The sequence below is a fragment of the Tinamus guttatus genome, unplaced genomic scaffold (assembly GCF_059628265.1).
Source record: "Tinamus guttatus ecotype Peru unplaced genomic scaffold, ASM5962826v1 Tinamus_guttatus_pri_ptg000277l, whole genome shotgun sequence".
Classification (NCBI taxonomy): domain Eukaryota; kingdom Metazoa; phylum Chordata; class Aves; order Tinamiformes; family Tinamidae; genus Tinamus; species Tinamus guttatus.
In genome coordinates, this window is record NW_028288811.1 from 415628 (window position 1) to 433843 (window position 18216).

At 40.6% G+C, this 18216-nt stretch overlaps 1 protein-coding gene across 1 annotated transcript in view; it reads right to left on the bottom strand.

Annotated features, from left to right (window-relative positions):
- Window positions 1-12988: 12988 nt before the first annotated feature.
- The window catches only part of LOC104575608 (erbin-like), an 85038-nt gene continuing 79810 nt past the window's right edge, over window positions 12989-18216 (bottom strand). Inside the window, exons 23-27 of the mRNA XM_088527304.1 lie at window positions 17478-17609; window positions 16187-16396; window positions 15237-15329; window positions 14676-14750; window positions 12989-13778 (exon numbers count right to left, since the gene is read on the bottom strand). Coding sequence (XP_088383430.1) covers window positions 13671-13778; window positions 14676-14750; window positions 15237-15329; window positions 16187-16396; window positions 17478-17609 — 618 coding nt within the window. The 3' untranslated portion in view covers window positions 12989-13670. The remainder of the gene's footprint in view (window positions 13779-14675; window positions 14751-15236; window positions 15330-16186; window positions 16397-17477; window positions 17610-18216) is intronic.

Consider the following 18216-nt stretch of genomic DNA (forward strand, 5'->3'; position numbering starts at 1 on the left):
GGCGCCGGTGCACGCAGCGCGGGAGGCGGGCCCGGCCACAGAGCGGAGCGCGCCGCGCCTGCCAGAGCGCCCCGCCGCGCGGACGCTCTAGCGCCGCTCTCGACTGCTCTCTGGAGGTGTTCCTGGCGGGCAGCCGCCGCTGCGTGCGAGGCGACCGTTAACGGGAAGGGGCGGGGGAGCGCGCTGCGCGGCCGTTAACGGTCACAGTCCCTTCCCCCAGCCGTGTGTAATGCTGCGGCCGGCGGGCAGCACTGAGTACCGCGGTAGCTGCTCTTTTATCCATAGGCGAAGGGACAACCTTCCTGTTTTAAACCTGAGAGAGCCACCGTGCAAGCCCTCCTTCAATGGGTCACGTTTGGCCCAGAAAAGTGGGCAGGAAATCTAGAGTACTCTGCTGGTAGATATGTCCCCGTCTTCCCCCTCTCCACCCCGCTCCCCCCCCCCCAAATAAAATCTCTTTTGGTAGCCTGGTTCGATAAAAGACTACTTAATTGCACTTAGAAAATGAGCCCTTGAAAGCTTTTATCCTAACTATATTTAAAAAAGAAGGGTAGTAATAGAAGAGGTTGTTACTGTCTTTATTATTTCTTTAGCATGACGAAGATCTGTATATCTTGCCACTGAAAGAACAAGGTTTCAGACATGTGCAGTTTAGCATTTAAGACCTTCATATCCCAAATCTGAACTGAGGAGGGAGTGAGGTAATTTTTGAAACCTAGGCTGAAAATGGTAACAAATTTGTGAGACTTCCTTGAGCACATAGGCCAGTTGTTGCAGAATCTTTGTGGTGAGTCAGGATAGTGCTTCATTTGGACATGCTGGTATATTTGGATTGACAGTGAACGAGTACTTCAGAAAGGATGTTAGAGAATTTTAAACAAAAGAATTCACAGGTAGTTGCTTGGAGTTGCTTAAAATTGGCCATGTGTTTCAGGAGGTGTTAATCTGAGAATTCCAGTTAATGCACAGTCATGTTCTTTTTCTAGATAGAATTCATGTTCCAAAAAATACAATAATTGGGATTCAAGTTAAATCCTTTCGTTCTGACAACCCTATAGCTTCTTAGCCTAAATATGTAAGTTTAACTTAAAAACAAGATCCTTCATTATATCTGGTATGATTATTCTACCTACAAAAAATTACATAAAGATTTCCTATGCTTTGACCAATATATCCTATCCAAAAACACAGCAGAGATTTGAAACTATTAGTTTAAAAAGAAATTGTAGCTGCTTTGTACATTTATGTGCTTTCTCTGTACAACTCTGTACAAGTGGAGGGTACCAGAAAAAAATGAGCTCTAGTATTCACTAAAATGAAAATTCTGTGGATGTCAGAACTGACTGGGATTTCCCTTTTCAAGTTCTAATAAAATAGATGGCAAAAAGCCACTTATGTTTCATGTTTTAGTTCCCACAGGCAGAAATTAGCTTGGGTCAAATTTGGAGGAAAAAAAAAGGGAAAAAAAGAGAAAAAAAAAAAGTATCAGAAGAATGGCACAAAAAAAAAAGCGGGAAAAAGCTGCTAGCCTCAGTGCGCAGAGACTGCTATTAAAATGCTGGAAACAATTAATGAGTCTGCTGTAGCCAAACTGTTCAAAACTGAAAAATGCTTCACACCCAAACATTGTAGAGAGAAAATAATAGGTAAAACTGTAGGAGGGAGAATCACTGTGCAAATATTTGATGTTAATGATGACTCAAATATGGCCTAGAAATTAGGTATTTTCTTTTCAGAAGCTAGAGGCATCTAATCCATAGCTGGTTAATTGTGTGTTAGCATTACTCTGCCTTTTTTTTTTCTTTTTTTTTCCCTGCCAAATGAATGTTTTAGTGTTTGCTCTAAAATTAAACCCCTGAGTGGACGAGCTGGGGGTGTCAGCATTCAGCACCAAGGTGAGTATGCAAGTTCTCAGCCCTGCATGAGGGAATTGAGCTCCAGCCCCAGGGGCAAGTTCTCTAACCTTTAATCTGCAGGCTGCACAGGACCCCTAGCATGGGCTCTGAATACCCATACAGCTCAGCTCAAAGCTTGCACCAAGGCAGTAGCTGCAGCGTTGGAGGCAGTTCTGACAGAGCCCAGAGGCAAACCTTCCAATGAATCATATTTTAGTGTTGAAAACATAGGTATGTGTGGGTGGTGGCTGGAATATGGTGAGGTTTTGAGAGAGGTGAGAGCTGATGTAGAAGATACTTGTGCCAAAAGGAGCAGTCAGGCTGCCAGGCATGTGCTTTCACCTTCTCCTTTGTGTTAGCAATTGTTTGACCTGCTGATGAGCTGGCATGGCTAAGTGGGCAGAAAAGTTTTTTTTTTTTCTTTTTTTTTTTCCCTGAAAGAGTGTTTTTAATTTGCCTCTTTAGACTGTTGAATCAGCTTTCTAAGGTGTGATGCTACTATCAGAACTCTTATAAGAAAGGGGGCCAGCAAGACTCTCTGACTATGGAGAGCCATGAGATCAGTTAATTTTCTTTGTGAAATCCCATTCTTAGGCTGCTGATCTGGGGTGTGAGATGTGTGGGCTTTGTTCAGGAGACCGTAGCTTGGCCACTACCAGACATGTTCGGAGCTGGTCCCAGTGGACAGCTGAAATCAACAGGAGTTGGGGGAGAAGGAGCTGCACTGTGTACGGTAGATACACATACAGACATATATGTTTTTGCTGACCTCCAGTCCTAGAACTCTAAACATTATTTCAGAAAATCCTTTCCAAGTGCAGTTAACCAGCATTGATAAAGGTGCTCGAGAGAGCAGTTTTACAGACATTGCATTAAATTCTCAAAGACAGCTATGAACACTTTTCCTGGCAGGGAGAAATTATTCTTAAATATCAGTATTCATGATATGTACACCTATACAAAAAGAACATGGAAGTTCATGTGGATGAATAAGAAATCCTTGTTAAAAATGTTTTTAGGGATGCAAGGCAAATCTGAAAATACAGACAACAAATACTTTTTTTAATATATTTTATTTCATATTCCTCGCACAAGGTTCAAAATGCAATTAAGTTGGAAATGTTAATTGCAAGTAGCAGTAACAAAACATTTGCAATTCAAGAAGCAGGTTACAGTGAAACCTGAATGTGAAGCCTAAATGGGGGCCTAATTTGTAATTAGGTTGTGCTAATTACCTGTCACAACCACGAGTAAACACAACCATCTTGGAGAGCACCCTGGGCAGCTGTCCCCAGTGTTTTGTTAAGGAGAACAGGCAGAAAGCTGATGCTGGTCCCTTCTGTGGCCTGTGTGACTCTAACGAAAAGAAGGTGATCTTACACACCGAGTTAGACAGATGTGGGATCCTGCTGGTGCTGAACAGCGTGCGCTGAGTCCTCTAGGAATCCCCTTTTAACTGCTCTGTGCCTAAGGACTGTTGGTGTGTTTACTAAGAGGTGTTAATGGCATAGGTTTCCGAGTCAACTTTCACAGTCAGTTTTTCATATACAATGATTTCAATGTCATAGAGATTTAAACAAAAATAACAAAAACTTAAATCTTAGATTCTTGAGATGCATTCTGTCTTCGCCTGTGTGAGCACAGCGCTGTGTAACTATATAACTTCAGCAACAATTCATGGATATATGTCTGCATTGAACCTCGTTAAGTTTTTAGGTTAAGGTTCTGCACCATGCACAAAACTGTTTTCTTAATCTTACAACACCGGGGAATTTTCATATTACCAGGCTTTGGATCTAGATTGTGGCTAGAATTACATATTACTGTACAAATCCGTGCCAGAAAATCATACATAATCTTAATGGAATGTGTATCTTACTCGTTACACAGAAAGCACTACAGAAGACAAAAATGCTTAGGCAACAATACATTGGCAAAATACAACTTCATGAGATTCAAGTATCCCAAACATAAATTCAAGAATCTTAAACAGTCCTAAATTTAAGGGTGCTTTACCATTTTTTTCTACTGCCATTTTCTTCCAATTAAAATGTTTACAAAATATAAATGAAGCTTTTGGTTTGTTTCTCTGCCTTATCCTAATTACCTTCACTATCATAATATAAATTTTATTTTTAATTTGAATTTGGAAAAAAAAAAAGTTCAACTGTATCTGCTTGTGTCATGCAATCTTCTCTGGGACCCTAGAGATGCACGAGCGTGAAGCTGCAGCTGTACGAGGGCAGAGGGGGCCAGAGCCTGCTTGCCAGGTGAGGAGCCAGTGACCTTGCTGACGGCACAGCCTGAAGCTCCTGCTCTGCAGCCTGCAGCTGCAGCCAAGGCACGGGGCCCTGGTGGCACCAGAGGGGCTGCCCAAGGCAGCAGCTGAGCCTGGATCAGCAGGAGCACCAGGAGAAGCGCTGAGTAGCAGGAAACTCCCTGCTGCAGGGCACAAAGCCCCCATGTGCCAAGGCTGGGAGCTTGCAGGGGTCTGGGCTTTGGGACATTGTGGAGAGACTGCTAAGGCCTTGCCAGCCCTGGGGCAAACGGTGCAGGCAGGGGAGAGCTGGAACCCAGCAAGAGTGATACATGTCCCTGGGGTGAGGGCCCAGCTCTTTATTCCCATTTAAGCACAAGGACCTCCCTCCCCGCACATGGTGCGGGTGATCAGTTGCTGGAACTAGCTGCACAGAGTTGTTGCAGAGTACCTTCCCTGGAGCTAGTAAAACGTGACGGGATATTGGCCTAAGCAACTGTTCTAGCTGGCCTTGCTGTGAGCAAGGGGCAGCGGTTGGACTAGACACTTTCCCAGTGTCCCTGCTCTGGGAGTAGAAAGGGCGTTTTCCTGAACTGTGTTCACCTATTCAATCATTCTGAGAGGAAGCCTGGGAAAATACTTTTCAGTTAACTTTCCATAATAAGGGAGACTTATTCCATAATAATTCCGTAAGAATAATTCTTCTGTCATTCTCAGTAGTGGATGGTAATAATGGATATTAGTGAATATCCATTAAAGGCCTTATAGTATATATAGTCAATCAGGTCTACTAATTATAGTTAACTAAGTAGCTCATCCTTTTATTGTTTATTACCATATATTCTTCCTTGCAGCAAACAATGTTTGGATAGCTCAGTAGATCATAAAAAGTAAGACTTTCTACAAGCCAGTCAGCATGTAGAATATCAAGCATATTATTATAAGGCTAAGTACCACAGTAAGATAATCTGCAAAAAGCTTTCCCTGGGAATCGTGTTTTATTTGGGTACATGAAAGTCTCAGTGAATTTGCATCCCTGTCAGCTAATCTTAGAGGTTCTTATCTGCCTGAAGTGTTTGTCTATTAGTATGTCAAGCTGCTTTTTCCCCTTGCCATAATATTTTTCATCAACCACCACTTTGGGTGGTTCTGAATGTCTGTTACTCATCTAAATTATGCAGCCCCCTATTAAACAAATGAACATGCATATTGTTCAGGGAAAACAAAACTGCACGCATGGCACAAGGATGGCCCTTTGACTTTGATGTTCCATTTGATACGTATATTTCTGATGAGCATGCTTGTCTTCCCAAGAAAAAGAAAATCCAAACATTAAAACATCAATTGCATAAAGCTGTTTGAGTTGAGAGATATTTTTGACATTTGAGGCTTCAAGAAAAGTTCAAGTGAATGGTACACGTGTTTAAAATAACGGTAGCACCAGAGCATGTTCAGTTCTTGTTCTCTTTTATTTTGCTTTTCGATGATGGTAAACATACGTTTCACTCGGTCTTTCAGTACACGAAACAGACATGTATCAATCTTGCGAAAAGATACTACAAATGAAAATAAAGCCAGTTTTGCCGAGTGCTTTCACAAGAAATATTAAGATGCCAATGAAAGTCTATTTGCATAGCTCTTGCTACATGAGCTTTTTTCCAATTTTATACCTTATTTCTTAAAAGTAAAATTCTGAAGTTCTGCATGTGTGTGGGATATAGTTCAAGTATCCCTTTTTCAACAGAAGTGTTACATATCTTGTGATTTAAATAGGAGGCATAATCTTCAAATGGTAGTTTCCTACTGCTGCTCACAGCAGACTGCCTGTTCAAAATGATTCAGAGATTTCTGTTATTTTTCTTAGTTTTTGCCCAGACTCAAAGGAAATCAGGACAGGATATTTTTCTGCCTCTTGTAATTGATCAGGAATCTTATTCACTGTATAAATTCATATAAAGGTGCTTGCCAAGGTCTACATCTGGCCAAAGCCTCAATTGTGATAGTATGAACTGCTTCTCGTCAAAGTGGGTTATTAACATTAAACCTGAAAAGAGCAGCATAAATCTTTCTAAGATCCAGAGATATTTCACAGCATTTTATTTTCAAATAAAATTGCACATAAAAGTAGGAATTTAGGAAATTCCTACTTTATTCCAGTTTACACTTCAGTTTTAGTTGAGCTAGTTTTCAAGTACAGACATGCCAGAAAATGTTTGCTTTAAACATTTCATAGATTATAGATCTTGTTCACAATCCAGTTTTTTCAAAAAATCCACAGTTCTTGCCAAAAAGAATTGCTTTCATCTGCTTCCTACCATTACACCTTTCAGACTCATCAGGTAAGGTATGCCTTACTATGGTGTTTTTAATGAGGTTGTTGTGTAGTAGAGGCAAACATTTGGCAGAATACTGAAACTATTCGATAGTTCTCTAATCAACATCTGTGATCTCAAAAATGAAACAAAATGCATTTAAATACAAAGAGCACTTTTATATTTCTACCCAGAACCTTTTTGGAAAGATCTTTATAGCATACTGTTGCGCTATTGGTGAATTATTTCTCTTAGCTTAAACCTTTGCTCAAACCTTAAACCTCCTGAACATGCTGGAATTGGTGGATGAAATCTCAGTTGTCACGCAATAGCTGTTCAAATATCCTGCCTCAGATATAGCAGCAATCTAAAGGCATCATCGTTAAATTGAACCAGTTGTGGGATTTTCGCATCTCATTTGTTTGTTTATGGCAATCACATGAAATAATTAGGATTGTTGCATTTAGCATAGCAGTTAAGAGTCACAGCAGCGATGGAAGTGTGTTCTATAAAGGTGGCCTTTTTTCTTTCTGTAGAACTGCTTAAAATAGTCACAGCTGGAGCAGTGTTCCTTAGCTTTCAGTTCTTTCTCATTATTCCAAAGTAAGATGGAGTGAGCTGACAGCCAGCAGCCTTTGGTCGTGCTTTCCTCCCTGGCTCTCTAGGTGCATGTGAACAGCAACAGCCCCTTCACCTGGAGCCCCAGCAGGAAAAAGGGAGATTTGGAGACAGAATGTGCATCCAGTTATCCTGTCAGCCCAGCATTTCCTCAGTCACCTATGAAATCCGTATCTGTCTTCCAGACAGCACTGCCTGGCTTACAGAAATGTGTCTGCATCCAAAGGGGTTTTTAGACGACCCTTTTCTAAGCTGTATGCAAGTCCCAGACATGAGTCTTATCAATTTCTGTTGTTGAGCAAACTGTTTGATGAGTATACATTTAAAATCAATAGTATATGAATCATAGAATCATAGAATGCTTAAGGTTGGAAGGGACCTCTAGAGATCATCTAGTCCAACCCCCCTGCAAACGCAGGGTCACCTAGAGCATGTGGCACAGGACTGCGTCCAAGCGGGTTTGAAGATCTCCAGAGAAGGAGACTCCACAACCTCTCTGGGCAGCCTGTTCCAGTGCTCTGTCACCCTCACGGTTAAGAAATTTTTCCTTAAGTTCCTGTGGAACTTTTGGTGTTTCAGTTTGTGGCCATTACCTCTAGTTCTGTCACTGGCCACCAGTGAAAAGAGGCCAGCACCATCCTCCTCACTGCCTCCCTTGAGGTATTTATATACACTGATTAGATCCCCTCTCAGCCTTCTCTTCTCCAGGCTGAACAGGCCCAGCTCCCTCAGCCTCTCCTCATAGGGCAGATGTTCCAGGCCCCTGATCATCCTTGTGGCCCTGCGCTGGACTCTCTCCAGCAGCTCCACATCCCTCTTGTACTGTGGGGCCCAGAACTGGACACAATACTCCAGATGTGGCCTCACCAGGGCTGAGTAGAGGGGCAGGATCACCTCCCTTGACCTGCTGGAGATGCTGTTAATGCACCCCAGGATCCCATTGGCCTTCTTGGCCACGAGGGCACACTGCTGCCTGAATGAGAAGAAAAAAATGTATTTTACAGTGCAGCTTTTTTATTTTAACCCTACTAAGCCATTAACAGATATCCTGCACTCAAGTGCCCTCAAACTGTGCTCATATAGTGTTAGGTCCGGTATCCGAACTGACAGGGAGAGAGACAACCACCATAGATATATTGTCTTTTATTAATAGAAGAAAGATAATAAGTATTACCAGCTAGCTGGGGTCCGGGCTTTCCCACGCAGGGGTCACACCACGGACCCCGACCACTTCGGGCGTCCCTCTTTTATACCGTTCTTACCCAAGAGTGTTCCCCCTCCCGTTTTCCTGTTTTGCCTTCTTGTTAATGTTATCTATTTTGCTGAATTAAAACATCTGGATAAGCAGCCCCCCTATCATCCTGATTGAGGGCAGGGCACCCTAACCCCGCCACCTATCAAGGGTCCAGACCTTGCCATGAGCAGGGCATCCTGACCCTGCCATCTATCAAGGGTTCTGCCCCTGCCATGAGCAAGACATCTGGACTCTGCCAGTTATCATGGGTCCTTGTGCTCTAAGACTCAGCTTATTCTACATTAGCTATTTAACCCCTACCTTCCCTGCTAATGCACCCTACAATAGTACTATGCTTAGTCAAATAATCAAGTGCAGCATGGTGGAAACCTTTGTAGAGTATTGTCAGATCGTGCATTTTACTGTTGCACTTAAAATTCAATAGAAAGCTTTCTCCCCTTCCCCCCCAAAACCTTTTTGCACATTGAAGTCAGCAACTGAGCAAAAACTTCACTGTAGAGCATCTGCTACCAGCTCTACTATTAACAATAGTTTATCCAGATCAGTATTTCTACCAGTCTCACAAAAGAAAGTGAATATTCTGTTAACATTTTGCTAGTGAGGAACATAAATAGCTAAGCAATTTACAATATCCAACCACATCTCTCACGACTGTATTGAGTGCAGAGCCGTATTCCTCTTCCTGTTAAGTAGCTGCAATATAGATGTTTAAACTACTGTTGGTGCAAATGTAATTCCTGCTGTCCCAAAGCTTAGAACATTCTAAAAAAGCTGAGTAATTTCAGTAGTTCACACCACCATGCAGTGCTGTTCTTGGCCATCTCGGAACCATTGCAGGCCCAGCTGCACCAAGCTCTTCTCTTGCATCTTTTTGGCTGTTTGTCATATAGTGTCAACTGAGACGGGGACCATCTCCTACTGCTGCTCTGGTGTATGGCATAGTGAGAGCCCACTTCCAAGCGAGACTCACAAACGCTGCAACAGAATCATCCAGGCACCTTCCACAATCTGATTTAACCCAAGTCAGTGGTAAGAACATGCCAAAATACATTTTATCTTGGACCAAGTGCATCCAGTCAGAAAAGCACAAGTTGAATCCAGCCTCTAGGATCCATTTAAACTTGATGAAGCCTTAGGTGCCTGATGGAAAGGTAAAGTGCCAACTAATGAAAACTGGTAGGAGGGCACAGGTGAAAGGCTGAGGTGCACAAGAATGAGGCAGACCCGCAAACAGCCCTGAAACCCGAGAGCCTAATGCCACTGGATGCAGAAAAGAAAGATTCCCAAGGAAGCCACAAGGGCAAAACGAGGGGGTAGAAGAGGAGGATTCCCTCCAAGGAGTCGAGCACAGGAACAAGGAGACCTCAGGAGAGCCCTGGCGCTCAGGGTCATGGGCTGGAACAGTGAATGCGCTCTCGTCGCCGCGGGTGCCCCAAGAGAATACTCGCACAGCAGCTTGGTGAGGCTGCGAGGCCAGATGCACATAGTAAAAACAAGGAGGAGACTGTCCAGTAGAGTTTATTTGCATTAACACACTGCCAGGTGGTTTCCAAGAAAACTGAGGCTAAATCTGCATTACCTTGCTCTCGATTTTGTGCTCATCTTTTTGCTTTACCACGCAACTACTGAACCCTTTTATTAGAGCATTCCGAAGACATTTCTACCCTGCTGCTTAACTTAGTCATGTCTTCTCAACTAGTGAAACAACTGGATTTGCATCTGACAAATGTTACCTTCTTAGGAAGGCCGCTAACTTCCCAGAGCTTTCTGGGATTTTTTAGATACACCCTGTCCTTACAAACAATCCAACAAGTGAACCAACAGCACCTTTATATGATTACTTAAAAAAAAACTAAGAACAGGTTTCCCAATTATTTTGCACAATAGCAAGTCCCCTCCATCTTCACTTCTGTTCCCTCAGTAAAGAAGAACCAGAATGATGAGCGCCGCACAGAGCAGAGCCAAAGCAATACAGCATGTTAATCCTTTGTGCAAATGCCTAAAGTCTAATGTCTTAGCCTAGGGCTCTTATGTTCCAATATACTTCTGAATAAACAAGTCCTGCAAAAGCAGCCCATTGGGGCTGACCTCTGTGCAGCGCGATGCAGGAAGCCAGGAAACATGAGCGACCTTATACCAACAGATAACTCAGGGTAAGGTGCTGCAGAAACCATGGGAAAATAGAATGGTGTTATGGAGAATTTCCTGAAAGTTAAATAAATCAGTTGCACACGACTTTAAAGAGCATTAGTTTATTATCTATTCTCCATGTGTTACTCAGAAACAGTCTAATTATATACAAAAATTTGGAATGTTGAATAAATGCTGATCAATAAAAACATTTCATAGCTGTTGACAAGGGAATATTTCTAAACAAAAACAAAATCATAAAGGTTTATCTGTGTTGCTTATTGCTATGTTTGTGTTCATAGAATGCTTTCAAGTATATACACATTTTTAACTCCAGTCCAAAAAAGAAACTCAGAAAAATATTTACACAATAAATATGTGGGAGATTTCATCTTTTCACGGTATCAGTCGAACTGATTCTTTAATGAACTAGTAAGAATCGGAAGAATTAACAGAGATTTCACCAACTCATTGCCATGTTGAGTAACTTACGCTGCTGATGGATGTCATTCTATTCCAAATACAGGTTACGATGCTCTCAAAATGAAAATGCCGATATGGTTTCTCCTCCAGCACAGTCCTGGCTAGACTGATTGAGGAGACCTCTTCCTCCCACACTCTGCAGACAGTCTCTGATTGTCTAGATATTGATTAACCTTTACACATGACACTGCAGGAACACACACATTTCAACCCATTACAAACTCAAGGTTTCGTGAGCCAAACTCAGCATAATCAATGTTTTATTTGATGGTTAATTTGCTAATTTAGTGAAGACAAACTTTGGCCAAGTATTTTCACCAGAAGTGCTAAACTCCTTGCTGCAAATCTCTCCTTCTACACTTCTATCATAGCCAAACAGTTTTTGGTAGCATCTTCCTGTGATACACAACTCTGCAAACTAAGTGACACAATATAGTTTACAACTTCTGTTAACATTAAAGCAAAGTAGAATACAGTGTAATTCCTCAGGGAGATTTTTAAAACCTACTGCAGAATTTATCTAAAGTCCACCCAAGATCAGTAAAGAATCAGTTCTGCCTTTCCAACTTTTCCCTTCTCCAAGACACAGGTTATGAATAAGAGCAAGTTAATTCAGGACTTGTCTGAATGCATTCCCTTTACAAGGCAGTGTGTGGTTAAAAATAACACGATCAGAAGTAATGAAAATGTGATGTGATCATTTTGCATTTTCAATAAAAAAATATAAACTAAAGACATCTTAGAAGGGGAATACTGAAGCCTGCCATTATTTAGCTATGTTTGTCATTCTTTTCTTTAGAGATTAACAGCACACAGAAAATAAGTGAATTTTATCAAAATACAGCACATTTCTGCTAATATATCAAAAAATCATTTCCTATGTAAATATTACTGAAGATCAACTAAAAAGAATTAAAATATACAAAGAGTTGTTAAAGGGTTTCAATTAAAATTAGGACTATACACAGTACAATAAGCAATAGTTAACATCTTTGAAAGAAGTGCAATAATATTGGAGTTCACTTACTTAAAAAGTACTGCCTGGTTCTTTGTCACTAGCTATGGAGAATTCCTTTCTCTTCCAGCTCATTTTCCCCACACTAAAGGAGGCTGGTGTTTTTTGCTAGCTTTATTAAAAGCATTTATTTTTGTACATATGGGTTGAAAAAAAGCAACTTATTACCAAGTTTTGAGCTACCAACTTATTTGTAATAAAAAAAGAACTGCAATAACTAAATATTGCTCCAATGACAGGCTAATCATTAGCCCTGATTAAAAACAGTTATTGGTCTTCTATGGCACTTTTTCCTGGTCCATAACAACCGTGTATTAATTATCACTGCAGATCATGCAGTCTCTATTCAATTACAAAGGAGAAAGAGAAAGAGGAAAAATCAAGTTAATGTTTCTGGTAAACAAAATTAATAAAAGCATAATTGGATATTTTACACAGTAATAAGGAACGAAGGCAGCCTGTGGTAAATCACTATTATATTAATACAGTTAGAAACCCTTTAATGACTCTGAAGTGTCGAGTTCACATTTCAAGTTACCTGTAGGAAGAGCCCTTGGAAGAGGCCTCGTTGGAGCCGGGGGTCGCAGAGCCGCCCGCCCTCGCGCTGCCCGGCCCCGCGACGCGTTTCGCTTTGCTCACCCGGCTCCTCCCAGGCGCACAAGCCCATGCAAAGGCCAAGCAAAGCCAGCAGCTTCATAACCCTCCTTGCCTCATTCACTTGGTGTTTTCACGTGTATGTTACAGGCAACAATCTTAAAAACTGGCCATTTCAGTTTCATTTTAAAAGTCTGTAAGATTGAAATGGAGTACTTTTCATAAAGATAAAAGCATCACCATTTGCACACAATCGGGGATTTCCACAGCAGAGAAAAACCTCTGGGCACATTTCCACAGTTCAGTTGAAAAATCATGTATGCAAAAAAACCCCCCCCAAAAACAAAAAAACCCACCCAAACTTAATTGCATGTGGCAAATGAATATTCAATGACTACCTTTAGAACAAATCCTGTAGATGATCACAAATTTGTAATTATAGTCTTCCTAAAAACACCATAAGCTGTTATTGCATTTTCTACTGGTAGACGTACACGCCAGAACTACACCATTTCTCATCGCTCTTGACTCCAGATTTAGATAGCAAATAGTTGTTTCACCCGGCCTTTCTTCTGTCCAACCAGCACCACCTTCCATCTACCCATTCATCTGGACAACGTGCACATAGCAAAGCCAACGTTTCGGATCTCCTGCCCACATCTACAGAAGTGGCTTCACTAACACATTAATATCTGGTGAATAAAAAAAAAAGGCAATAAAGAGCTACAGGACAGACAGCCCTGCCATCTGTCCATGGGCTACAACCTCAGCTTCTCAAAGCCTTGCACAAAGTTTAGTAATGTGTATGAATTATCCAAAAATAAACCTACCATCTGTACAAAAAACAACACAGGTTTGTTCTTGGAGGAGTGATCCTTAGATTGCTATAATGCTTAAAAACAAGTTTATTCACCATATGCATTTCCAAAATGATTTCCTGTATGTTCTATACAGTGGTTTTTCCCCCTTTAACCACAAGTTCAATATTTCATCTCCTGTACAAATTTTGATCATAGTTCAAGTCCCTTTCATATATAAAAATAGTCAAAATATTCAATTCCCCATAAGTCTCCGATGAACCTTGTTGGCTTTTTCCCCATATCCACAGTATTTATGAAGAAACCTCTCGCACAATGATGAGCTCCACTGCATTCTGAAAAGTCTTTAGCAAAGATACTGCTTGTCCGTGATCAATATTGATGAAGCTGTAGCCATTAGCCTAAAAAGAATTTAAAGTAGCAGTTTCAATATTTTATGGTAGTTTACTGAAGCTTAAACTATGATTAAAGTAGCTTGTAGTTAATGTAGGCAATAAAATCCTGCAGATTTGCAGGATTTGTGATGTTATTGGTAAGTAGACAGTAGTAGCTTTTCTAAAGTAGGTGAGTGTTATTACTGATGAAGTAGTATTGATTATACAAAAAGTGAGACTATTCTGTTAACCCTGGAACAAATTTACCCCAAAGACACTAAATACTTGTGCAAGTAACTTCTGTCTAATTCCTGTTACTGTGGGGAGGTCTGGAAGTTTCTCCTCTCTGGAAGGCTACTCCAGTAAGACAACTAGAACCTGGAGCTGCCTTTCTCGTTCCGCCAATGAGAAAGAACAAACATACAGAGTTATTTATTTTAATTATCCTGAAATGTGCAGTATTTTAGTTGGAAAAACTTGATCTTAGTTTATTTTCTTGGCATACTAGCTGACTGATTCTTGTTGCAGGGATTATGCTCTGTTTTCAGTCTGCTTTTGTTTTAAAACTGTTCATGCCAGGTTGCTATTTGAGATATTAATGATTTTTGAGAGAAGCTGAAATGCAGCAAGTCTAACTCTTTAAACATTCTCTGACTGGGAATGTGGTAAACAATTTTATCAAAAGCTCTCCAAGACCCCAGCTCCAAGGGTGGCTACAGCACTAGTGCATGTCCTGCTGCTCTTGCTTCCACAGGACTGATGAATGCTTCAGGCTTGAGCACCTATCCTGATGTTACTGGGAAAGAAACTGAAAGCATCATCACAGCATACGGAACTGCTCGCGGAAAAGATATCGGCCATCTATGGAAAACTTAAGCATTCTGCCCTTGGGGAAAAAAAGGCAAACCAAGAAGTTGACAGTACCTGAATTATTTTATCTCCAGGCTGCAATAGCTTAGATGCTGGTCCTTCGGGTTGCACTCTTGTTACAAATATACCCTTGAAAAACAAGTAGAAAACATTCTGACAATTTACTTCACAAATAGTATGTTTAGCATGAAACTGGTAATTCAAAGCATTATTTCTATTTTCAATTTCAAGTAGAAGAACATGTAATAGTATTTTACAGATCTGCTTGCTTTTGTGACTGCATGTGTTTGAGATTAAGTCCGGAAGGTTGTAGGCTAAATCATACTTTCTTTCAGAGACTTCCTAATTATAAATCCCTTAATTCACTTATCTTGAATCTGTTGCCTGGTATTTGTAAGACTATATATATATAAAAAAAAAGCCACAGACACAGTCATCGTCTGGACTGTCGCATGACTGCAGTGCTCACCTACCTTCCTGGTTTTCTGTAGTTACATATCCTGACCTCCCTCTCCTACCAGCTCCTGGAGATGGGTTTTTGTTGTGCTTTAAAACACTGAAAGCATTTGCTGATCAGTATGATTTTAAAAAGATGCATTAGTATAAAATACTCACGTCATCTTCAGGTCTGAATGGATTTCCTCTGCCGCCAACTCCTCCCGATATACTAAATCCAAGCTCAGGATCCTTCTCAATTCTCACTCGAATCTGAATGTTACAACCAAAGTTAGAAACACTGGCTGAAAACTTGCACCTGAAACTGATGTAGCTATTAGTAATTCAGATGAAGAAAAACTTTTTAAAAAAAAATATGCCAAACTTGTTCTCTTTCCTTGTACCTTCCAGATGAATTTTATCAAATCTGGCCCCTGTTTCACAGGAGTCCCACATAGCTAATGCCCCCTCTGCTCCTGCCAGAAGAGTGGGCTATGACTTATTTTGCACAAAACTTGGAGACTCTCATTCTATTACACAATGAAAACAAAGAGCTCAATATTTTGTACAGATAAAAATATAGCAGAGGAAATAGCCCATCTCTAAGAATGGAAAGAATGGTGCACACAGTGAAACTGAGAATTTTCAGGTATGCACGAGGCATTTTCAGTCCTGGCTTTTGTCTAGAGTTGCACACTACTGTGTTCGCCGGTTACTGAGTCATTCTGGATAGCACTGAATAGATGTAAAATACTCTGAACTGTATTGCTACTTTGCATTTTTTTTTCCATTTATTACATAAACAGAGTTGATTATCAATAAATGTAGTGGAGAAGCACTTTCTATCTCAATAAAGATGTGGATGTGAAGCTTTCTGGTACTGAGGAAAAGAACACACCCCATTTACGTCTCTCACAGCGTGCACGTGAACTGGAGAAGAGCTCCAAACCAGAAGGAATGCAATTCCAACAACAGAACTGGACTGAGGTAGAACTGTCTGCTGCCGGAGTTCAGTTCCTAAACAAATTCAGTCACTGTCTGCAGAGCAGCAGTAACGAACAAAACCCAAAGGAATCGTTCGCTGCTACTGACAGCCAGAAGTCCTGCATTCAGGTTGCCTGTTCCCTTACCTCTTGCTTGACCAATTCATGGCTCTGTCTGGGAGAACACTGGGATGGTACATAGGGAGGCTGGTGAGCAACCTTTAACATCAGATAATCAATCAGCTGCTCTCTAGATGGATGTCTTGCTACTGACGCTTGAGGAGGGAGGTGATGGACTTGGCTGTAGTTGGCCTGTGGTCTTTGAGGCTGGCACATTTGTCCATTTGTCAAAGGCACCTGAATAAAACATGAATACTCTTAAACCACATTTTATGAGCAGCAAGCCTCAATTCTTCCCTAATTATTTCAATACTTCTCATGCTCAACTGCTTTTAATTTTAGGAGCATTGCTAAAATTACTGTTCTGGAGCATGTTCCATTGTACTCAATATTCATTACAGTCATGAGCTGTGACCTCCCAAGGCACATCTGAAAGATCTGAGCACTCATCTGCTAGAACAGACTAGACTGCTCTTAGCATAAGTTAAATTGAGTTATCTCTATTTTTTTTTTCCTGGCAGTACAGCTGACAGCATTGCTACTGAATTGATGTAATTATATATTTCACTTTTAGTGCGTGATTTTTCAGAAGTTTTTGTAACAATTTCAGTAGATTATATGTAACTGAAATCCCACACAGCTAATGAACAAAAATTATATGCTCATGGAGCATCTTTGGGTGATCACAAGAAAACTTTCTCAGTAAATGCATAAAGAAGTTTAAGATTTTAATGTCAAAATCGTAATAAGGATATTTCCAAGATATGTTGTTATTTTGTTAGGATTTGCTACACTGACAGCAAACAGAATTCACAACTGTAAAGACATCCAGGGCATTCAAATGATACTGCTAAGAACACATTAAAAAAAATCTAATGCTGCACCATAACAAATTACAAACAGCTATTTATTTTTACAGTAGCAAGTCCTTGCTGTGTGGGTGGTCCTTAAAAATCCATACAAAATGCCATCCTTACCAAGTGTAGCTTATCACGAGAATTTCATCACAATGAATTTAAAGGTTTTTTTTAAAAAAGGTTTCATTACTTTTGATTTGCTTTCCTAAAATCATTTGATATATACCCATTTCCATTCACAGCAATGTTTCATGCTGTAAATTTCTTCTTTCAAAGCCCTGCTGAGGAAAACCACCCACATATCTTGTTAACAACTTTGTTCTGCAGAAAGAGAAAGTGCCGTTTCCGTTATGCCACCTTAACTATTGGCTGAAAGGGTCAAATCCAGTTTTGTATTCTAACAAGCCCTGGTTCCAGCTGCTGTCCGTTTCTGTCCATGGGCAGCAGTGCGGAGCTCCTACCTGCACAGCTACTTTCTTCATGCTGTCCGGGTGAAGATCTTTGAGGCTGAGGGTGGCAGACGAGTAATTCTGCTGTCCCGAGAGGAACACCTCATCTGGGCAGTGCTCTCCTGGAGCACAAGCCTGGGGATGCTGTAAACGAAACGAACAAGTAAAGAACGTCTTCATAATGTCAAACAACTAAAAAAAAACTTTTTTTTTTTAAAGGCAACAATAAAAACATTCTAAGGACTTCATTGTTCTTTTTTTACATGAAAGATCGGATCAGAAATGCAGAAAATGTAAATCTCGCCAGCCAAGACCTGGCACCCATGAAATGCTGCTGGACATTTACATAAATTTTCAACTGAAAAGGCCCTAACACATGGTTAAGAAAGCTAGTAGATGTTAAAGACTTCTGTTAACCCTGTGGATCCTTGAATGGGAAGTCTTCCGTTGACATTTATGCTGCTTGCTATGGATACTGTAACATCACTCAGGATACTTCAGATTAAAGAGTTATTTCCTAATATTTTCTTATGAATCAAAGTATTTAATTGAATGCCCAAAATATCTTACAATATAGATTACACCATCAGAAGTTGATTATCATGGGGAAAAAAATGTAACATTTTTGTTCAAACCTGTATCAACGTAGGTTAAATTCAGAGTCATACTCTTTTTTTTTCCCCACAATATGCAGGAGGACATAACCACACTGTTTTTTATACGTTTAATCATACATGAAAGCCAATTAGCA